This window comes from Triticum aestivum, chromosome 4B (genome assembly GCF_018294505.1).
Source record: "Triticum aestivum cultivar Chinese Spring chromosome 4B, IWGSC CS RefSeq v2.1, whole genome shotgun sequence".
Classification (NCBI taxonomy): domain Eukaryota; kingdom Viridiplantae; phylum Streptophyta; class Magnoliopsida; order Poales; family Poaceae; genus Triticum; species Triticum aestivum.
In genome coordinates, this window is record NC_057804.1 from 616,294,449 (window position 1) to 616,319,040 (window position 24,592).

The 24,592-nt window shown below is 43.8% G+C and overlaps 1 protein-coding gene across 1 annotated transcript; it reads right to left on the reverse strand.

Moving 5' to 3' along the window:
• Positions 1-2,297: 2,297 nt before the first annotated feature.
• LOC123093610 (probable signal recognition particle 43 kDa protein, chloroplastic) lies at positions 2,298-3,799 on the reverse strand. The gene has a single exon (XM_044515604.1). The coding sequence runs from the start codon at positions 3,723-3,725 to the stop codon at positions 2,544-2,546; it is 1,182 nt and encodes a 393-aa protein (XP_044371539.1). The 5' UTR covers positions 3,726-3,799; the 3' UTR covers positions 2,298-2,543.
• Between the last annotated feature and the right edge of the window lie 20,793 nt (positions 3,800-24,592).

Here is a 24,592-nt window from a genome sequence, read left to right on the forward strand (position 1 = left end):
CCAGGCTAAGGTTCACTAGAAAATATATATTTGAACTACCAAATATGATGCTAGACGATGATAATGGTTTACTCCTTTTGATGCGAGATGAGCTAATCAGGGTGCTTGATCTACAAGGTTAAGATGGTAGATGATTAAAAAGATTCTTTTGATCATAAAAGTACCCCAGAGTTTCTCTCACAACTAGAACAACCACATTACCAAAAATTTATTCAATTTGATTTCAGTTTGTTAGTGATGTTATTGTTTGTACTTTTTTTGCCCGTGATGTTTAGCGCCAATTTATGAGTTTTATATTTAATTTGGTGATATTTTTCCCAGTCACCACAAGTTTGGTCTGGAAAATTGACGTTGCTTGTTTTTTGTTCAATCATCTCTTCTTTACCTAATGCAGATTACAGATATATTATCTTTCATCTTCACATCGATTGCCAAGTCGACTGATGCATATTCTTGTCGGGTCTGGACCAAACTGAATGCAGATGTTAAGGTTGATGATACTACAGCGTCTCGATCATTGCCATTCAAGCATGTTTTTAAAGAGGAAAAAGAATCATGCAAAGCCTAAATATAACATGGTTACGGAGGTGTAATGGCCAGCCATGAGTTCGTGGCTGCAATGCGGTGTTTCCTTACTGCCAGGGGTGCCCATGGTCACAGATAAACTGAAATAACAGTAAGTGACACACTATATGTCTATATACTGTGCTCTCTATTGTGTATGTAAAAACTAAAAAGTGCTATTCAACTGAATGATAAGATGTGTCTTGTAGAGACGTGTGTGCACGTGCAAGGCTACTAGTCCCTATAAACATACACGCATGCTACCCGAGTAAATTGCACAAAACCATCACTTTGAAGCCTAGATTTGCGAAAAACACTATAATACATTTATTTCGCAGAAAACACCATGTCTATAGTAATCTTTTTGCAGATAACACTAATCGGTGGCTTTGGCTCGGTTGACCACGTTTATGACAGATGGGGCCCGTTAGTTAGGTTGACGTGACATCGCTAAACACCTGGCATGTAACGGCGACGCTGGGTAACGTTGTGAACATGTGTGGAGCCCTGTGGAGTCCACCTGTCACTGAAAGAAAATGAAAATGAATGCCTTTTTTGTTTTGCTTGCCTTATCTTCACCAACGAGTCGCTCGTCTCGCCCCGGCCGAGGCAGAGGCCGCCGCCGGTGTCGCCGTACTGAGACGGAGCTGAGTTGCAGTCATTCCTCGGGAGGTGCACCTGCCTCGGCGCCGGCGAGCCCCGCATGCCGGATGGTGCCTCGCGAAGTGTGTGCGGACGCAGGTCTCGGAGACGACGTCGAACCAGGCCTCCATGGGCGCCGCCGCCCACCAACAACGAGATTCCAGCCGCCGTTATATGTGCGACCTGTAGCTGGTCTCGGCCGTCCCGAGCCTTCGCGGGCAGGAGTCGGGGCGCCCCGACCGCATCGGCATCTCCCAGGCCGCGCAAGCGAGCTCCAGGCAGCGCCGGGAATCGGGATCCCTGCGCCCTCGCGAGCCACGTGAGGCCTCCACCGGCGAGGGAGGTGTGGCTAGGTGCACCAGGTAAGCTCCAGCTCACTGGGGAGCTCCTCAAATCTTCAAATCCACCACCGCCCGTCCTGCCCCCGGCCGAGACAGAGCCCGCCATCGCCGTTGCCGCACCGAGGCAGAGGCCGCCGTTCGTCCGCCCTCGGTAGAGGCAGAGGCCTCGCCGACGCCAGTGCTCCCATGCGGATGCCATCCTTGAGCATGGCCGCCCCATCCCGGCGCCACCGTCCTCGCCGTCCTTGACCTTTGTCGCCTGGCTAAGGCTCGCGACGGCAGCCTTTGTCCGCCGGCCGTGGACAGCACGCAAAGTGTTCGATGGAATGCCAAAGAGAGGCTTGTTAGGCTGACAAGCGGGCCTCACATCTAGCAAACGATTTCATGTAACGCTGTGTGAAATTGGTGCCATGTCAGCCTCACTGCCGGGCCTCATCTGTCATAAACTCACTTAACTAAGACAGATCCGCCGATCAGTGTTTTCTGCAAAAACATTACTGAAGACATGATGTTTTCTAAAAAAAAAATGTATGGCAGTGTTTTTTGCAAACCTAGCCTTCAAAGTGATGGATTCGTGCAATTTACTCCATGCTACCCCTATAAGCACCTCCGAGAGACCGAGTCGGCACATCATTTGTGATTGTCGAACTCACCACAAACGCCTTCATAATCGACAAAAGCGTCTTCTTCCCATTGAATCCACATCATCGAAAGACTTAAAATAAATTCAGAAAAATGCAAACACCAATGTCAAAGTTTAGAACTTGAATTCCGATAGATTAAAGATATCACGGTCCTTCTAACCATCCAATCACAAATTTTGGTTTGCTCTCTTCACCGTGATTGTTCAAGATTACAATGTCTAAATCTCATGGCAATGTTTTCTTAATTAATATAATCACACAAAAATCTCTTCGATCGCTAATGATACATACTGCGACGTTCCATCGACACGACAAAACCGCAGAGCGAACCGAGCACGATCGACGGCCGTCATCACCCGGCAAATGTCTCCGCCGGCGATGCGGCACCACCGTTCCCCGGCTGCTGCCGCTCGAACTCCTGCACGAGCTCCGCGTCCACGTTCTCCGCGGGCTCCCACGTCGCCTCCTCGGTGTCCACCCACTTGACGAGGTACTCCCACTTGCCGTCCCCGTCGCCGTCCGCCGCTTGCCTCCTGTCCAGGACGGCCTCCGCGACGCCGTACTCCAGCCCGGCCTCGAAGTCCTTCACCAGGTCCTCCGCCACCCACGGCGCTTTCACCCACTCCCGGTCGCCGCCGTCGCGCCACTCCACCAGGTACTCCCGCCACTTGCCCTCGCCGCGCCCGTCCACCACCTTCTCCACCTCGCCCCACTCGTACACCGCCTTCTCCAGCTCCTTCGCGGCCGCCTCGAGCGCCTGTCGCCGCTCGAACGCCGCTGGGACGCCCTTGGGCGTCGCGGCCAGCACCTCCTGCACCAGCTCCAGCGGCGTCCGGCCCTTCCCGTCGGGGCCCTCCGCGTCGGCGCCCAGCTCCAGCAGCGCGCGCACGCCCGTCGCGCGGCCGTACCCCGCCGCGATGTGCAGCGGCGTCAGCCCTCCGCCGGCGCGCTCCGCGTGGCCCACGTCCGCCCCCGCCTCCGCGAGCAAGCGCAGGCACTCCTCCGACCCGAGCCCCGCCGCGAAGTGCATCGCCGTGCGCCCCTGCGCGTCCTCGGCGTCCGGGTCCCGCCGCAGCGCCTCGTCCGCCAGCAGCGCGCCCAGCGCATCCGCATCGGCCTTCTTGGCGGCATCCCACCACGGCGTCTCGTACTCCGCCACCACGTCCGCGGCTATCGCCTCCGCCGGGATCCAGGTCGGCTCGTGCCCGTCTTTCCACTCGACGAGGTACTCCGTGGCGGTGACGGTGGTGGCCGAGCCGTCCTCTGCGAACACCGCGTTCTTGACGGTTCGAGTGGAGACGATGCGGTCCACCTCTCCGTACCCCTCCTCGTCTTCTTCATCGCCCCGCTTGCTTGCTGCCGCGGTTCTTGGGTTGGTCTGGTCCTGGAACAGCGCGGCGGCGGCGGCGGCGAGGCGGCGCTTGGGGACGCGAGGACGGCGAGGGACCGTGATGGAGAGGTACTGGGTTCTGTGAGCAGCTGGGTTCGGGGCTTTGAGGCGGGAAAGGGATGGATGTCGCAGGACGGCCTCCATTGGGGCGGGAGGAGGCTTGTGGCCGGTGACTGATGCGCGCGTGTGGAGGAGGAAGATGATGGGTCTGGTTGAGAGGATAAGGCGATGGGGGTTCTGAATTTTCCAGGAAAATCTGAGCTGTTCATCATGCAATGAACGGTAGAGATAATTTGTTAATCATCTTAAGGTTTTTTAGCTTGAAGGTGTTGCGTTTTATTCAGGGCGAGCGCTACGCGCCAGCCAGCTGATCCAGGGATCTGCCGCCTCGCCAGCGGCCCGATTGAACCACGCGTAACCGTCAGATGTAACTCTAACTACTTCGTTGTGTTGTCCCCCTCGCTCGCATTGGCAAATACTTTGACGACACAATATGTTGCAAACTCAGCGAAAAACCTTTGCTTGCAGCACCCTCCTCGTTCCCTCTTGCGCACGTCGTCGACAACAATCGGAGCGTGGGTGGGTCACCCCCATGTAGAAGCTAACGACACCTTGCAGCACCCCGCGCAGATAGCGGCGCCGCCGCCAATGTTCACAGCAGGGCGTGTGTTGCTTGTAGTAGCAGGTCTCCAGCTTGTTGGATTTGTCTCAGCTTTCAGCCGATGGAGGCCACCTTGTAGCATCAGTCTTTGGCCTTTAGCGCCGCGTATGGACCTTGTCACCTTTGTTTGCAGGACGCATACACTGATACGCTAGAGGGCAGTCCTTTCCAACCTTGTCGTTGCAGCATTGGCGGCTTGCTTTGAACTTGCACGGCGGGGTGCATTCGTCATTGCAGCATAGACACCTGTTATGCAGCATCAACGTCCTTGAATGGTGGCGAGCCTTGCGCCACCTGTTGCTAGCTTGCTAAAGAGGCGATGCCTGCAATAGTAATGCAGTGCAATGACGGCATGCTTTACAGCAATGGATCGTTGTGTGTATCTACTGTGGCAACGTAGTGGGTGCTGCATCGGTAGTCCCCCAATGTGGTGTGTGGTGGTGAGCTCATAACATCTGTTGGGAAGGACGAGATGGACTGAGATAGAGGAGAGATGCGTGGTCGAAAAAAGAGGAGAGGACAGGGATCCACAGTTCGCGACGGCGTCGTGGCCTTGCAACATCGGCGTGACAGCGCAACTTCAGAGCAAAGCTTGACAACAAAGAAAAAATAGTTTTGGGGGGAAGGATGTGTTAGAGGAAGAAAATAACTCGTCGAGGGGAAAAGGTCATGTGAATGAGAACGTTCAACTTGGGGTAAAGTGGAGACAGGGGGACTGTGTGTGGGCCTGGAAGATTCATGTCGCGCACGCGAGAGTGGTTATGAAGAACCCACATCAATCAAGTGAAAACAACCAATTTCCTTTATTCGGGCATTTTTGCAAGATCTGAGCCCAAACATGGACGGATACAATCCGACGGTATACAAAACCAGATTTTTACATAGCTCAGTCGCGCAACCCTCGTTTGCTAGACTATCGGCAACGTTATTAACTGAACGACACACCAAAGCTACCTTAAACTCCTTTCTAGTTCTGAGCAAACCATTCACTTCTTCGATCATTAGCCCATACATAGACTTGTCTCTCTCTGGGTTGATCAACTTGGCGGCAATGGTTTGGAGTCATTCTGGAGCACTAGCTTCTACAACCCACCTCCATGACCAGTTGGATCACTCGCATGTATGCTTTAAACTCCGCCAATTCAAGGTCAGAGGTGGCAGGGGAAAACAGCACGTCCCTGCAAGGAGGGTGCCATGGTGGTCCCGAAGGACCCCTCCTCGTCCTTTATCTCCTGATTTGGACATAGCCACGTCCGAGTTTTCCTTCGCCCACCCCTCCTTTGGTGGTCTCTAGGGCTCCCTCATTGGCGCACTGATATGCATCGCTGGTTTAGTAGAGATAAGTATTTCCCTCAGTTTGAGAACTAAGGTATGAATTCAGTAGGAGACAACGCACAAATCACCGAATACCTGCACAAACAATCAAATAAACTTGCACCCAACGCGATAAAGGGGTTGTCAATCCCTTCACGTTTACTTGCAAAAGTGAGATCTGATAGAGATAGATAAACGATAAAGTAAATATTTTTGGTATTTTTGTTTTATAGATTGGAAAGTAAAAGATTGCAAGAATAGTATATTGAAAACTAATATTGTAGATTGGAAACTTGTATGATGGAAAATAAACCCAGGGGGCATAGGTTTCACTAGAGGCTTCTCTCGAGATAGTAAATAATACGGTTGGTGAACAAATTACTACCGAGCAATTGATAGAAAAGCGCAAAATTATGACGATATCTAAGACAATGATCATGAATATAGGCATCACGTCTGTGTCAAGTAGACTGAAACGATTCTGCATCTACTACTATTACTCCACACATCGACCGCTATCCAGCATGCATCTAGAGTATTAAGTTCATAAAGAACGGAGTAATGCATTAAGTAAGATGACATGATGTAGATGAATTAACTCAATCAATATTATGAAAACCCCATATTTTTATCCTCGATGGCAACAATACAATACGTGCCTTGCTGCCCCTATTGTCATTGGAAAAGGACACCGCAAGATTGAACCCAAAGCTAAGCACTTCTCCCATTGCAAGAAAAACTAATCTGGTTGGCCAAACCAAACCGATAGTTCGAAGAGACTTGCAAAGACATCAGATCATGCATATAAGAATTCAGAGAAGATTCAAATAATATTCATAGATAAGCTGATCATAAATCCACAGTTCATCGGATCTCGGCAAACACACTGCAAAAAGTATTACATCGAATAGATCTCCAAGAACATCGAGGAGAACATGGTATTGAGAATCAAAGAGAGAGAAGAAGTCATCTAGCTACTAGCTATGGACCCGTAATTCTATGGTAAACTACTCATAGCTTCCATCATCCTTTCCTCACTGAGACAATGCTCTAATAATGAAGATCATCACACTTTTATTTACTTACAATTCAAGAATTACAACTCGATACTGAGAACAAAATATGACTCTATATGAATGCCTTCGGCGGTGTACCAGGATGTGCAATGAATCAAGAGTGACATGTATGAAATAATTATGAAAGGTGGCTTTGCCACAAATACGATGTCAACTACATGATCATGCAAAGCAATATGACAGTGATGAAGCGTGTCATAATAAACTAAACGATGGAAAGTTGCATGGCAATAATATCTCGGAATGGCTATGGAAATGCCATAATAGGTAGGTATGGTGGCTGTTTTGAGGAAGGTATATGGTGGGTTCGTACTGGCAAAAGTTGCACGGTTCAAGAGAGGCTAGCAGTGGTGGAAGGGTGAGAGTGTGTATAATCCATGGACTCAACATTAGTCATAAAGAACTCACATACTTATTGCAAAAATCTATTAGTTATCAGAACAAAGTACTACGCGCATGCTCCTAGGGGGATAGATAGGTAGGAAAAGACCATCGCTCGTTCCCGACCGCCACTCATAAGGAAGACAATCAAAAAATAAATCATGCTCTGACTTCATCACATAACGGTTCACCATACATGCATGATACGAGAATCACAAACCTCAACACAAGTATTTCTAAAATTCACAAATACTCACTAGCATGACTCTAATATCACCATCTTCATATCTCAAAACAATCATAAATAATCAAACTTCTCATAGTATTCAATGCACTTTATATGAAAGTTATTATTATATCCCTCTTGGATGCCTATTATATTAGGACTAAATTTATAACCAAAGCAAATTACCATGCTGTTTAAAGACTCTCAAAATAATATAAGTGAAGCATGAGAGTTCATCAATTTCTATAAAATAAAACCACCGTCATACTCTAAAAAGATATAAGTGAAGCACTAGAGCAAAATTGCCTAACTCAAAAGATATAAATGAAGCACACAGAGTATTATAATAAATTATTCATGTGTGTACCTCTCAAAAGGTGTGTACATCAAGGATGATTGTGGCAAACTAAAAATCAAAGACTCAAATCATACAAGACGCTCCAAGAAAAACACATATCATGTGGTGAATAAAAATATAGCCTCAAGTAAAGTTACCGATAGACGAAGACGAAAGAGGGGATGCCTTCCAGGGGATCCCCAAGCTTAGGCTATTGGTTGTCCTTGAATATTACCTTGGGGTGCCTTGGGAATCCCCAAGATTAGGCTATTGCCACTCCTTATTCCATAGTCCATCAAATCCTTACCCAAAACTTGAAAACTTCACAACACAAAACTCAACCGAAAATCTCATAAGCTCTGTTAGTATAAGAAAATAAATAACCACTTTATGGTACTATTGTGAACTCATTCTTTATTTACATTGGTGTAATATCTACTATATTCTAACTTTTCCATGGTTCATACCCCCCCCCCCCCGATACTACCCATAGATTCATCAAAATAAGCAAACATCACATAGAAAACAGAATCTGTCAAAAACAGAACAGTCTGTAGCAATCTGTAATTCTCGAATACTTCTATAACTCCAAAAATTCTGAAACATTAGGGCATCCCGGGCAATTTGTGTACTAATCCAGTGCAAAAAGAGTTAGATCAAAAGCACGCTTCTGTGAATTATGAAAATTATTTTCCTAGGCGCAAAAGTTTCCATTTCTTAGCAAGATCAAAACAACTACCACCGTAAGCTATCCCAAAGGTATTACTAGGCACAAACACTAATTAAAACACAAACCACATCTAACCAAAGGCTAGATGAATTATTAAAAGCAAAATAGGAACAAAAAGCAAAGACCAAAAATAAAATTGGGTTGCCTCCCAACAAGCGCTATTGTTTAACGCCCTTAGCTAGGCATAAAAACAAGAATAGATCTAGGTATTTTCATCTTTGGTATGCAATCCATAAGTATCTCTCATAATAGATACATATGGCAATTTAATTTTCTTTCTAGGAAAGTGTTCCATGCCCTTCCTTAATGGAAATTGAAATCTAATGTTTCCTTCTTTCATATCAATAATTGCACCAAATCCTTCTAAGGAAAGGTCTACCAAGAATAATAGGACATGTAGGATTGCAATCTGATATGTCTCCAACGTATCTATATTTTTTGATTGTTCCATGCTATCACCCGTTTTGGACGTTTATGGGCTTTACTATACACTTCTATATCATTTTTGGGACTAACCTACTAACCGGAGGCCCAGCCCAATTGTTGTTTTTTGTCTATTTTAGTGTTTCGCAGAAAAGGAATATCAAACAGAGTCCAAACGGAATGAAACCTTCGGGAGTGATCTTTTTGGAACAAACGCAATCCAGGAGACTTGGAGTGGACGTCAAGAAGCAGTCGAGGAGGCCACGAGGGTGCAGTGCGCGCCCTAGGGGGGCGTTCCCCTGCCTCGTGGGCCCCTCGTGGCTCCCCTGACCTACTTCATTCGCCTATATATATCTACGAACCCCGAAACCATCGAGGAGCACCACTAAAAACTATTTTCACTGTCGCAACCTTCTGTACCCGTGATATCCCATCTTGGAGCCTTTTTCGGCGCTCCGCCGGAGGGGAATCAACCACAGAGGTCCTCTACATCATCACCAAGGCCTCTCCGATGAGTTGTGAGTAGTTTACCACAGACCTTCGGGTCCATAGTTATTAGCTAGATGGCCTCTTCTCTCTCTTTGAATCTCAATACAAAATTCTCCTTGATCTTCTTGGAGATCTATTCGATGTAACTCTTTTTGCGGTGTGTTTGTCGAGATCTGATGAATTGTGGGTTTATGATCAAGTTTATCAATGAGAAGTATTTGAATCTCCTCTGAATTCTTTTAGGTATGATTGGTTATCTTTGCAAGTCTCTTTGAATTATCAGTTTGGTTTGGCCTACTAGATTGATCTTTCTTGCAATGGGAGAAGTGCTTAGCTTTGGGTTCAATCTTGCGGTGTCCTTTCCCAGTGACAGCAGGGGCAGCAAGGCACGTATTGTATTGTTGCCATCGAGGATAAAAATATGGGGTTTATATCATATTGCTTGAGTTTGTCCCTCTACATCATGTCATCTTGCTTAATGCATTACTCTGTTCTTATGAACTTAATACTCTAGATGCATATTAGATAGCGGTCGATGTGTGGAGTAATAGTAGTAGATGTAGGCAGGAGTCGGTCTACTTGTCGCGGACGTGATGCATATATACATGCTCATGCCTAGATATTCTCATAACTATGCACTTTTTCTATCAATTGCTTGACAGTAATTTGTTCACCCACCGTAATAATTATGCTATCTTGAGAGAAGCCACTAGTGAAACCTATGGCCCCTGGGTCTATTCTCTATCATATAAGTTTCCAATCTACTTTATTTTGCAATCTTTACTTTTCAATCTATATCATAAAAATACCAAAAATATTATCTTATCATATTATCTCTACCAGATCTCACTTTCGCAAGTGGCCATGAAGGGATTGACAACCCCTTTATTGCATTGGTTGCGAGCTTCTTGTTTGTTTGTGTAGGTGCGAGGGACTTGTGAGGATCCTCCTACTGGATTGATACCTTGGTTCTCAAAAACTGAGGGAAATACTTACACTACTTTGCTGCATCACCCTTTCCTCTTCAAGGAAAAAACCAATGCATGCTCAAGAGGTAGCAAGAAGGATTTCTGGCGCCGTTGCCGGGGAGGTCTTCGCTCAAGTCAAGACATACCAAGTACCCATCACAAACTCATCTCCCTCACATTACATTATTTGGCATTTGCCTCTTGTTTTCCTCTCCCCCACTTCACCCTTGCCGTTTTATTCGCCCTCTCTTTTCTGATCGCCTCTTTTTTGCTTGCCTCTTGTGTGCCCGGTTGCCCTTATGGCCTTGCCTAAAAACGCCGATCTTCACCTTAGAAGGTTGGAAGAAATCGAAATCAATATTAGAAGCTTGATGACTTTGCAATTTGAGCATAATAATTTCTTTAAAAATGAGTTTAAGGAACAAAAAAGCTTTCTAGAATACATGAATAAAGAGCTTGATGATATGTCTAAGGAATTTCATGGTTTGAATTCTCAGTCTGCTCGTCTTGAAAAATCAATCGCCCAAATTTCCAATAAGCGAGCAACCTTAGTTAATAAGATGGCCGCCAAACCAGAAGGACTAGGAAAAAAATGATGAAGATCTAAAAGTTATTGATGTGTCTCCTATTAAATCCTTGTTTTGCAATATGAATCTTAATAATGATGGGACTGGAGATGAGTCAACTTTAGTTAAAAGGCGTCCCAATGATTTGGAGTATTTTGATCTTGATGCTAAAATTGGTAAAAATGGGATTGGAGAGATTAAAACTTTTCATAGCAATGGACCCACTACTTTGGATTTCAAGGAATTTAATTATGATAATTGTTCTTTAATAGATTGTATTTCCTTGTTGCAATCCGTGTTGAATTCTCCTCATGCTTATAGCCAAAATAAAGCTTTTACTAAACATATCGTTGATGCTTTGATGCAATCTTATGAAGAAAAACTTGAATTAGAAGTTTCTATCCCTAGAAAACTTTATGATGATTGGGAACCTACAATAAAAAATAAAATAAAAGATTATGAATGTTTTGCTTTGTGTGATTTGGGTGCTAGTGTTTCCACGATTTCAAAAACTTTATGTGATATGCTAGGTTTCCGTGAATTTGATGATTGCTCTTTAAACTTGCATCTTGCGGATTCCACCATTAAGAAACCTATGGGGAGGATTAATGATGTTCTTATTGTTGAAAATAGGAATTATGTGCCCATAGATTTTATCGTTCTTGATATAGATTGCAATCTTTCATGTCCTATTATTCTTGGTAGACCTTTCCTTAGAACTATTGGTGCAATTATTGATATGAAGGAAGCAAATAATAGATTCCAATTTCCATTAAGGAAAGGCATGGAGCACTTTCCTAGAAAGAAAATCAAATTACCTTATGAATCTATTATGAGAGCCACTTATGAATTGAATGCCAAAGATGGCAATACTTAGATCTATTCTCGCTTTTATGCCTAGCTAGGGGCGTTAAACGATAGCGCTTGTTGGGAGCCAACCCAATTTTATTTTTGTTCCTTGCTTTTTGTTACTGTTTAGTAATAAATAATTCATCTAGACTCTGTTTAGATATGGTTTTATGTTTTAATTAGTGTTTGTGCCAAGTAGAACCTATAGGATCATCTTGGGTGAAAGTTAATTTGATCTTGCTGAAAAACAGAAACTTTTGCCCTCACGAGAAAACATCTAATAAATCACAGGAACGTTCTTTTGAGTTGATTCTTTTTTCAGTATATCAATAGACAAATTTCCCAGGACTTCCTATTTTGGTAGGATTTTTAGAGTTCCAGAAGTATTCGAAAGTTACAGATTGCTATAGACCGTTCTGTTTTTGACAGATTCTGTTTTTCGTGTGTTGTTTGCTTATTTTGATGAATCTATGGCTAGTATCGGGGGGTATGAACCATGGAGAATTTAGAATACAGTAGGTTTAACACCAATATAAATAAAGAATGAGTTCATTACAGTACCTTAAGTGGTGGTTTTTCTTTCTTGCACTAACAGAACTCATGAGATTTCCTGTTGAGTTTTGTGTTGTGAAGTTTTCAAGTTTTGGGTAAAGATTTGATGGACTATGGAATAAGAGTGGCAAGAGCCTAAGATTGGGGATGCCCATGGCACCCCAAGGTAATTCAAGGACAACCAAAATTCTAAGCTTGGGGTTGCCCCAGAAGGCATCCCCTCTTTCGTCTTCGTCTATCGGTAACTTTACTTGGAGCTATATTTTTATTTACCACATGATATGTGTTTTGCTTGGAGCGTCTTGTATGTATGAGTCTTTGATTTTTATTTTACCACAATCATCCTTGCTGTACACACATTTTGGGAGAGACACACATAATTCAGAATTTATTAGAATACTCTATGTGCTTCACCTATATCTTTTGAGCTAGACAGTTTTGCTCTAGTGCTTCACTTATATCTTTTTAGAGCACGGCGGTGGTTTTATTTTGTAGAAATTATTGATCTCTCATGCTTCACTTATATTATTTTGAGAGTCTTTTAGAACAAAATGGTATTTGCTATGGTTATAAAATTGGTCCTAGAATGATGGGCATACAAGTTGGGTATAATAGAAACTATCATAGGAAGTGAATTGAATACTATGATCAACTTGATGCTTGATAATTGTTAGGTGGTAATATTAGAGTCATGCTAGTGGAGTAATTATGAATTTGAGGAATACTTGTGTTGAAGTTTGTGATTCCCATAGCATGCACATATGGTGAACCGTTATGTGATGAAGTTGTAGCATGATTTATTTTTTGATTGTCTTCCTTATGAGTGGCGGTCGGGGATGAGCGATGGTATTTTCCTACCAATCTATCCCGCTAGGAGCATGCGCATAGTACTTTGTTTCAATAACTTGTAGATTTTTGCAATAAGTATATGAGTTCTTTATGACTAATGTTGAGTCCATGGATTATACGCACTCTTACCCTTCCACTATTGCTAGCCTCTCTTGTGCCGCGCAACTTTCACTGGTACCATACACCCACCATATACCTTCCTCAAAACAGCCACCATACCTACCTATTATGGCATTTCCATAGCCATTCCAAGATATATTGCCATGCAACTTTCCACCGTTCCATTTATTATGACATGCTCCATCATTGTCATATTGCTTTTGCATGATCTTGTAGTTGACATTGTATTTTGTGGCAAAGCCATCTTGATAATTCTTTCATACATGTCGCTCTTGATTCATTGCATATCCCGGTACACCGCCGGAGGCATCCACATAGAGCAATATTTTGTTCTAAGCATTGAGTTGCAGTTCTTGAGTTTTAAGTAAATAAAAGTGTGAGGATATTCATTATTAGAGCATTGTCCCAAGTGAGGAAAGGATGATGGAGGCTATGATTCCCCCAAAAGTCGGAATGAGACTCCGGACTTTATGAAAAATAAAAGAGGCCAAAGAAGCCCAAATATAAAAAAGGAGGCCAAAGAAGCCTACCAAAAAAATGAGAGAAAATGAGAGAAGGGACAATGTTACTATCCTTTTCCACACTTGTGCTTAAAAGTAGCACCATGATCTTCATGATAGAGAGTCTCCTATGTTGTCACTTTCATATACTAGTGGGAATTTTACATTATAGAACTTGGATTGTATATTCCAATGATGGGCTTCCTCAAAATGCCCTAGGTCTTCGCGAGCAAGAAAGTTGTATGCACACCCACTTAGTTTCTTTTGTTGAGCTTTCAGACACTTATAGCTCTAGTGCATCCGTTGCATGGCAATCCCTACTCACTCACATTGATATCTATTAATGGGCATCTCCATAGCCCGTTGATACGCCTAGTTGATGTGAGACTATCTTCTCCTTTTTTGTCTTCTCCACAACCACCATTCTATTACACATATAGTTCTATGTCCATGGCTCATGCTCATGTACTGCGTGAAAGTTGAAAAAGTTTGAGAACATTAAAGTATGAAACAATTTCTTGGCTTGTCATTGGGGTTGTGCATGATTTAAATATTTTGTGTGATGAAGATAGAGCATAGCCAGACTATATGATTTTGTAGGGATAGCTTTATTTAGCCATGTTATTTTGAGAAGACATGATTGCTTTGTTAGTATGCTTGAAGTATTACTATTCTTTTGTCAATATGAACTTTTATTTTGAATCATTTGGATCTGAACATTCATGCCACAATAAAGAAAAATACATTGAGAAACATGCTAGGTAGCATTCCACATCGAAAATTCTGTTTTTATCATTTACCTACTCGAGGACGAGCAAGAATTAAGCTTGGGGATGCTTGATACGTCTCCAACGTATCTATAATTTTTTATTGTTCCATGCTATTATATACCCGTTTTGGATGTTTATGGGCTTTACTATACACTTTTATATCATTTTTGGGAATACCCTACTAACCGGAGGCCCGGCCCGAATTGCTCTTTTTTTTGTCTATTTTAGTGTTTCGCAGGAAAGGAATATCAAACAGAGTCCAAACGAAATGAAACCTTTCGGAGCGATCTTTTTGGAACAAATGCAATCCAGGAGACTTGGAGTGGACGTCAAGAAGCAGCCAAGGCGGCCACGAGAACGTAGGGCGCGCCCTAGGGGGGCGCTGTCAAGCCCAATATGCGATACTATCCTAAAGAGACTAACATACGCAAGCTTAATGGGAAGGAAGGGGTAAAGTGGTGAGGTTGCAGCAACGTCTAAGCATATATGGTGGCTAACATACACAAATAAGAGCGAGAAGAGAGCAAACGGAATGATTGTGAAGCTAGTAATGATCAAGAAGTGATCCTGAACTCCTACTTACGTCAAACATAACCCAAAAATTGTGTTCACTTCCCGGACTCCGCCGAAAAGAGACCATCACGGCTACACACGCGGTTGATGCATTTTAATTCGGATCTGGTGTCAAGTTATCTACAACCGGAGATTAACAAATTCCCATCTGCCACATAACCGCGGGCACGGCTCTCGAAAGTTCATACCCTGCAGGGGTGTCCCAACTTAGCCCATGATAAGCTCTCGCGATCAACGAAGGATATACGTTCTCCCAGGAAGACCCGATCAGACTCGGAATCCCGGTTTACAAGACATTTCGACAATGGTAAAACAAGTTCAGCAAGACCGCCCGATGCGCCGACAATCCCGATAGGAGCTGCACATATCTCGTTCTCAGGGCAACACCGGATGAACACTACATACAACTAAAACCAGGCCTCAAGTTTCCCCGAGGTGGCGCTGCAAGTGGCTCTGGTTCATACCAACACTAAGACAAGCATTGGCCCGGGGGGGGGGGGGCTAAAATAAAGATGACCCTCGGGTTGGCCGACCCAAGGGAAGGGTATAGGTGGTGGTGAGGCAAATGGTAAAACCAAGGTTGGGCCTTGCTGGAGGAGTTTTATTCAAAGTGAACTATCAAGGGGGTCCCATAATTCACCCAACCGCGTAAGGAACGCAAAATCCGGGAACATAACACTAGTATGACGGAAACTAGGGCGGCAAGAGTGGAACAAAACACCAGGCATAAGGCCGAGTCTTCCACCCTTTACCAAGTATATAGATGCATTAATTAAATAAGAGATATTGTGATATCCCAACATAATCCTGTCCACCATGGAGCAATCTTCAACTTCACCTTCAACTAACAACGCTATAAGAGCGGCTGAGCAAAGCGGTAACATAGCCAAGCAATGGTTTGCTAGGAAGGGTGAAAAGGTTAGAGGCTGACATGGCAATTTGGGAGGCTTGATAAACAAGTGATAGGTAGCGCAGCAAAGCGATAGAACGAAGCAACTAGCATAGCAAAGATAGTAGTGAGATCCAGGGTAGCGGTCATCTTGCCTAAAATCCCGCAAGGAAGAAGAACGAGTCCATGAAGAAGATGAAGCCACGAAGACGAACCAAGCGTAGACGAACGAATCCTCACGATCGCAACGAAACGGGAACTATCGAGAAGAAGCACACAACATGGTAAACACACCACACATAAACAAGACATGATGCACAACCAAGCATGATGGATGACAAATCTAGATGAGGCTACTCATGGCAAGAGATGATGTATACAAGAGCAACACATCAAAGCAAGTTTAAATGAGGCCGGAAACAACATATAATAAATCCGATAAGTCCTCATATGCCAATTTCGAAGTTGGTCCAGATCTGAATAAACCTTATGTTCAAGTTGTTAAACAGCAAGTTAAGATGCACCAAGATGATCTACACGAGATTCTAGTCAAGTTACATATAAAGTTCATTTAGTTCGGAGCTACGGCTTAGAAGATATGAGCAAAACAAGTCAAACATGGCATTGACGCAAAATGCATACAAACGTCAAGCAAACACCTCAAAACATGGATGCAACATGATAAGATGAAACTACATGCAATTCTACGCAAGTTCCATATAGAGCACACTCAAAACGGAGCAACGGTTCAACACATACACTCTATACAAGTCATAACAACAATCTGTCCATAACAGCAACTAGGCATCTTACAAGCATCAAAACAACATGCTACAACACCTCAACATAAAAACAAAAGACATGGACATGATGTACAGGTAAAGCATGAAAAAACATGAACACTGAGCTATCTCCAGAAATCACTAGAACATGCTCCAAAACACATGGCAAGATTGCATATAATAATAGTTTACAGGCTTAGCAGAAATAACATCAGGTTGCAATGTTTAGAGCTATCAAACAACATGATACAGGAACTTATCAGGGCAAACAAAGGCATGACATGATACTACTAAATGCATAGAAGAAAAGGCTTTTACTGACCATGAGCCAAAAAGGATCAGAAAATAGGATGGCACCCATGTAAACGTAGCAAGTTATATGACAGATTCATACATGGCAGGAACAACAATAAGTAGGCATATTAGTGAGCTTGTACCACTCACCACAGAGAAACACATGGCATGAAAAGTTAACCAACTGTAAGAATACATGTTTATCAAGCTAAGCATGGCAAGAGCAAGTTCATAGGGTGCATGGATCACTAGCAAAGCTCATGGCAAAACTAAACTTCATGTTAACAGGCTGACAACAACATTATTTAGCAAGTTTTGAGCAAGATTACAACAAGCTACAGCAGGCTATAAATGCAACCAGGGGCATGGATGGATAGAGCATGACATGTGTAACAAAACATCCTTAGTGAACATCTCCAGATTATGCATGGAATGACTTTTCGCAGGAGATTTACATAGCATCACAAAATAACAGATTCAGCCTAGCAAAACAGCAACTGCAAGTACCCTACTTAACAAGCTTGATGCACTCAGTACAAGACTTACACAAATACATGGATGGCACCCCTGTAAAGATGGTATGATGTAGGTCAAAACACATGTAGAGCTCATGCTCATAGGATGCACACACAAAATGCAACAAAAATGACAAATCACCAAGTTATAACAGTTTCAACAGATTAACATCATATAGCACTCTTGCAACGATGATTCATGCATCAAGATGATCTCAAACAAGCATGACATAATGGAATGAAATGAAGATCATCTCATGACGAACATTTTGATATATTATATACCTAAAACGGAGGAGTATGCAAAGAGATATGGCACGTAGAACAGGGCATTAAAATGTCTAAATATTCGGGGACTTGAGAAATCTCGAGGGTCAACCTCAGATCTGCACGGTATTCGAGGTTCGCCGGAGTTGTGGCCGAGGAGGTCTCTGGCGAGGTCGAGGATGGCGCGGGGAGGTGGCCCCGGACCAGATCCGGCCGGCGGCGGGCGCGGGAGGCGCGGGCTAGCTCCGGCGAGGAGGCGACGGTCGGAGGGGCGCAGTGCGGCGAGGCGGCGACGGGATCCGGGATACGGCGGCGGGGCATCGACGAGGAGACGGCGGGGCGCGCTCGGGCGGAGCGGGGCAGCGCGGGGCCGCGGCCGGCGGCGGCGGCGGGATGCCTCGGGCGCGGCCAAGCGCGGGCGGCATGCGGCCGGGACGGCGGCGCGGCTGGCGGGCGCGGTCGGGGCGGTGGAGGCGGGCAGCGGCGGCCGGACGTCGATGGGGAGGCTCCGGCGGTGGAGAACGGGCGGCGGGGCTCGGATGCGAGGGCGCGGGCGCCCCGGGCGGGGCGACGGCGCGGCCGGGCTCGCGCGGGCCCTGGATGGGCTCCGCGGGCCGCGGCGCGGTGGGGAGAGAGAGGGCGCGGGCCGGGTGAGGTGGAGGGCACCGGTTGGCTGCGGCGGCGGGGAAGGTGACGTGGCGCGACACCATTGGATGGAGGGACGTGGCCGGCGGACATGTCCGGCGCGTACGGACGTGTCCGGTGGCGCGAGGAGGAAGACTGCTAGGGTTAGGGTAGAATTCATCCGCGAATTTCGTGGGGAGGCACATATTTATAGATTCTGGGAGCTAGGAGAGTCCAAATGGGGTGCGGTTTTCGCCCACATGATCGTGATCGAACGACTGAGAGCATGGAGGGGATTAGGATAGGCTCATGGACTATGGTGAAGAGGGGATGGGCTGCAAAGAGAGAGGGGTTTTACGTTCCCCGGTTAACCGTTAGAGTATCAAACGGACTCCAAATGGCACGAAACTTGACATGCGGTCTACCAGTGCTATAGCAAGGCCGCTTGTCAAACATCGGGCCATTCTGAGAAAGTTTAACACCCGCACATGAAAATAGGCAAGAGGGGAAGCCGGAGGACATAGGAGTGCCTGATTGCAAAACGGACAACGGGGAAAATGCTCGGATGCAAGAAACGAACACGTATGCAAAAAGAGATGCACATGATGACATGGAAAAATGCAACACGCAAGCAAATGACATGGCAACAACGGTGAATAACTGGCGGACACCTGGCGCATCGAAACTGGGGCGTTACAGGCGCCCCCTGCCTCGTGGGCCCCTCGTGGCTCCCCTGACCTACTTCCTTCGCCTATATATATCTACGTACCCCGAAACAATCGAGGAGCACCAAAAAAAAACTATTTCCACCACCGCTACCTTCTGTACCCGTGAGATCCCATCTTGGAGCCTTTTCCGGCGCTCTGCCGGAGGGGGAATCGACCACAGACGGTCTCTAGATCATCACCAAGGCCTCTCCGATGAGTTGTGAGTAGTTTACAACAGACCTTCAGGTCCATAGTTATTAGCTAGATGGCTTCTTCTCTCTCTTTGAATCTCAATACAAAGTTCTCCTTGATCTTCTTGGAGATCTATTCAATGTAACTCTTTTTGCAATGTGTTTGTCGAGATCCGATGAATTGTGGGTTTATGATCAAGTTTATCTATGAGAAATATTTGAATCTCCTGTGTCGGGGATATACCCCGCAGTGTAACCCGGACGGAAGTATAACCCGGCCGGACTTGGCGACTCAATAATGACCCGCCCTGGCTGGATGACACACTAAGTGACCCGCCCAATCTTGGCAACTTAAGGATGACTTGGCAAGCGGATCAGAGGAGCGACAAGACCCGAGGGCCCAAGAGGCTCAAGGCCCAGAAGGCCGGCTTACATTATGGTAGGCCGGCTTAAGAGGAAGAAAGCAAGACCCGGACTTGTACTCAACTTGTAAGAAAAGATAAACTAGTCCTAGTCCTGCTAGGATTCCACATGTAACCCGCCCCTCTAACTTATATAAGGAGGGGCAGGGCTCCCCAAAGAGGGAGAAGGAACGAGAAACAATATCTAGGGCTAGACACAACGGGGAGCCGGCTTATGCGGCGACTCCCTCATGATCATAATGAGACCTAGCCACAAACAGCATGTAGGGTTATTACCGAATGATGTTTCCCGGGGCCCGAAGCTGCCTAAATCCTTGTCTTGCGTGTTGCGTCTCTTGTCCCGATCAACCCCTCTCAAGCTACCACATAGTGCGTTGGCCTCGCGACTAAGTCCTGACACTAAGGACATCTGACGTGTTAATTCCACGACATCCTCTGAATTCTTTTATGTATGATTCGTTATCTTTGCAAGTCTCTTCAAATTATCAGTTTGGTTTGGCCTACTAGATTGATCTTTCTTGCAATGGGAGAAGTGCTTAGCTTTGGGTTCAATCTTGCGGTGTCCTTTCCCAGTGATAGCAAGGGCAGCAAGGCACATATTGTATTGTTGCCATTGAGGATTAAAAGATGGGGTTTATATCATATTGCTTGAGTTTATCCCTCTACATCATGTCATCTTGCTTAATGCGTTACTCTGTTCTTATGAACTTAATACTCTAGATGCATGCTGGATAGCGGCCGATGTGTGGAGTAATAGTAGTAGATGCACGCATGAGCCGATCTACTTGTCGCGGACGTGATGCCTATATACATGATCATGCCTAGATCTTCTCATAACTATGCACTTTTCTACCAATTGCTCGACAGTAATTTGTCCACCCACCTAATAATTATGCTATCTTGAGAGAAGCCACTAGTGAAACCTATGGCCCCCGGGTCTATTCTCTATCATATAAGTTTCCAATCTACTTTATTTTGCAATCTTTACTTTTCAATCTATATCATAAAAATACCAAAAATATTTATCTTATCATATTATCTCTACCAGATCTCACTTTCGCAAGTGGCCATGAAGGGATTGACAACCCCTTTATCGTGTTGGTTGCGAGGTTCTTGTTTGTTTGTGTAGGTGTGAGGGACTTGTGAGGAGCCTCCTACTGGATTGATACCTTGGTTCTCAAAAACTGAGGGAAATACTTACGCTGCTTTGTTGCATAACCCTTTCCTCTTCAAGGGAAAAACCAACGCATGCTCAAGAGGTAGCACAATCTATATCAAGAACAATGAAATCTACGGGCACATAATTCCTATTTGCAACAATAAGAACATCATTAATCCTTCCCATAGGTTTATTAATAGTTGAATCCGATGCAAATTTAAAGAACAATCATCAAATTCATGGAAACCTAACACATCACATAAACTCTTTGGAATTGTGGAAAAGCTAGCCCCCAAATCACACAAAGCATGGCACTCATAATCTTTAATCTTAATCTTAATAGTAGGTTCCCACTCATAATAAAGTTTTCTAGGGATAGAAACTTCTAATTCAAGCTTTTCTTCAAAAGATTGCATCATAGCATCAACGATATGTTTAGTAAAAGTTTTGTTTTGATTATAAGCATGAGGAGAATTAAACATGGATTGCAACAAGGAAATACAATCTATTAAAGAACAATTATAATAATTAAATTCCTTGAAATCCAAAAGAGTGGGTTCATTGCTACTTAAAGTCTTGACCTCTCCAATCCAACGTTTGTCAATTTTTGCAACAAGATCTAAAAACTCCGAATTACTGGGATGCCTTTTAACTAAAGTTGACTCATCTCCAGTCCCATCTTTATAAAGAATTATATTAGAACACAAAGATTCAATAGGAGTCACATCAATCATTTTAAGATCTTCATTATTATTTTCACGAAAACTAGAAGAACACACTTTTACAAACAAATCTCATTTAGCACGCATCTTAGGTGTTCTTTCTTTGCATTCATCAATGAAAATTCTCATGGCTTTGAGAGACTCATTAATATCATGCTTGGGTGTAATAGATCTAATTTTCAAAGAATCAACATCAAGATAAATTCTATCCACGTTCCTAGCCAAATCATCAATCTTGAGAAATTTTTCTTCAATCAAAGCACTAAAATTCTTTTGCGAACTCATAAATTCTTTAACACTATCTCAAAATCAGAGGGCATCTTATTATAATTTCCATAAGAATTGTTGTGGTAATTACCATAATTATTAGAGGAATTACTAGGAAATGGACTAGGATTAAAATTACCTCTATACGCGTTATTACCAAAATTGTTCCTACCAACAAAATTCACATCTATAGATTCATTATTATTCTCAATCAAAGTGGACAAAGGCATATAATAAGATCAATAGAAGCACTCTTACTAGCAAATAATTTCATAAGTTCATCCATCTTTCCACTCAAAACATTAATCTCTTCAATCGCATGCACTTTTTTACTAGTGGAAGATCTTTCGGTGTGCCATTGAGAATGACTAACCATAATATTATCTAAGAGTTCAGTAGCTTCTCCAAAGGTAATTTCCATAACAGTTCCTCTCGCGGCAAATCTAAAAGATTTCTAGAAGCAAATTTCAATCTGGCATAGTTTTTTTTTTGTATAATCATCCACAAATTCAAACCATGTGTAGGGCAATTTCGTATCATCAATTTCATCCTCTCCCAAGATTGTGCAACATGTTCATGATCAAGTTGTTTAAAATTCATAATATCATTCCTAAGGGAGATGATCTTAGCGGGAGGAAAATACTGAGAGATAAAAGCATCTTTACACTTGTTCCATGAATCAATACTATTTTTAGGCAAAGATGAAAACCAAGTTTTAGCACGATCTCTAAGTGAAAATGGAAATAGCTTCAATTTAGCAGTATCATTATCCACATCTTTCTTCCTTTGTATATCACACAAATCAACAAAATTGTTTAGATGTGATGCGACATCTTCACTAGGAAGGCAAGAAAATTAATCTTTTATAACAAGATTCAGCAAAGTGGCATTAATTTCACCAGATTCTGCACTAGTGGCGGGGGCAATCGGAGTACTAATAAAATCATTGTTATTGGTGTTGGAAATATCACAAAATTTGGTATTATCTTAAGCCACCGTGACAAAGCAAGCAACCCAACACACGAGCACAGAAAAAGCAAGCGAAGAAGACAAATGGAAGAGGGGCGAAGAAAAGGTCAAATCTTTTCAAAAATCATTTTAGAAGTGAGGGAGAGGAAAACGAGAGGCGAATGGCGAATAATGTAATGCAAGAGATGAGAGTTCATGATGGGTACTTGGTATGTCTTGACTTGGTGTAGATCTCCCCGGCAACAGCGCCAAAAATTCTTCCTGCTACTTCTTGAGCCTGCGTTAGTTTTTCCCTTGAAGAGGAAAGGGTGATGCAGCAAAGTAGAGATAAGTATTTCCCTCAGTTTGAGAACCAAGGAATCAATGTAGTAGGAGACAATGCACAAATCACCGAATACCTGTACAAACAATCAAACAAATTTGCACCCAACGCGATAAAGGGGTTGTCAATCCATCCATGGTTACTTGCAAAAGTGAGATCTGATAAAGATAGATAAATGATAAAGTAAATATTTTTGGTATTTTTGTTTTATAGATCCAAAAGTAAAAGATTGCAAGAATAGTAGATCGAAAACTAATATTGTAGACAGGAAACTTGTATAATGGAAAATAGACCCAGGGGCCATAGGTTTCACTAGAGGCTTCTCTCAAGATAGAAAATAATATGATGGGTGAACAAATTACTACCGAGCAATTGATACAAAAAGCGTAAAGTTATGATGATATCTAAGGCAATGATCATGAATATAGGCATCACGTCTGTGTCAAGTAGACCAAAAACGAATATGCATCTACTACTATTACTCCACACATAGACCGCTATCTAGCATGCATCTTGAGTATTAAGTTCATAAAGAACGGAGTAATGCATTAAGTAAGAGGACATGATGTAGAGGAATTAACTCAAGCAATATGATGAAAACCCCATCTTTTTTATCCTCGATGGCAACAATACAATACGTGCCTTGCTGCCCCTACTGTCAATGGGAAAGGACACCGCAAGATTGAACCCAAAGCTAACCTCTTCTCCCATTGCAAAAAAAAACCAATCTAGTTGGCCAAACCAAACTGATAGTTCGAAGAGACTTGCAAAGACATCAAATCATGCATATAGAAATTTAGAGAAGATTCTAATAATATTCATAGATAAGCTAATCATAAACCTACAATTCATCGGATCTCGGAAAACACACCGCAAAAAAGTATTACATTGAATAGATCTCCTAGAACACTAAGGAGAACATGGTATTGATAATCAAAGAGAGAGAAGAAGCCATCTAGCTACTAGCTATGGACCCGTAGGTCTGTGGTAAACTACTCACGCTTCATAGAAGGGCAATAGAGTTGATGTAGAAGCCCTCCGTGATTGAAACGCCCTCCGGCAGGACGCCGGAAAGGGCCCCTAGATGGGATCTCACAGGTACAGAATATTGCAGCGGCGGAAAAGTGTTTTCGTGGATGCCCCTATTGGTTTGGGGATCTATGGAAATATATAGGTGAAAGAATTAGATCAGGAGGGTCACGAGGGGCCCACAAGGATGGGTGGCGCCCTCCGTCCTTGTGGCTGCCTCGTGGCTCCTCCGACTTCATCTCCAAGTCTCCTGGTTGTCTTCTGGTCCAAGAAAAATCATCGCGAAGGTTTCACTCCATTTGGACTCCATTTGGTATTCCTTTTCTATGAAACTCAAAAACAAGGGAAAAACAGGAACTGGCACTGGGCTCTAAGTTAATAGGTTAGTCCTAAAATTAATATAAAATAGCATATTAATGCATATAAAACATCCAAAACAGGTAATATAATAGCATGGAACAATCAAAA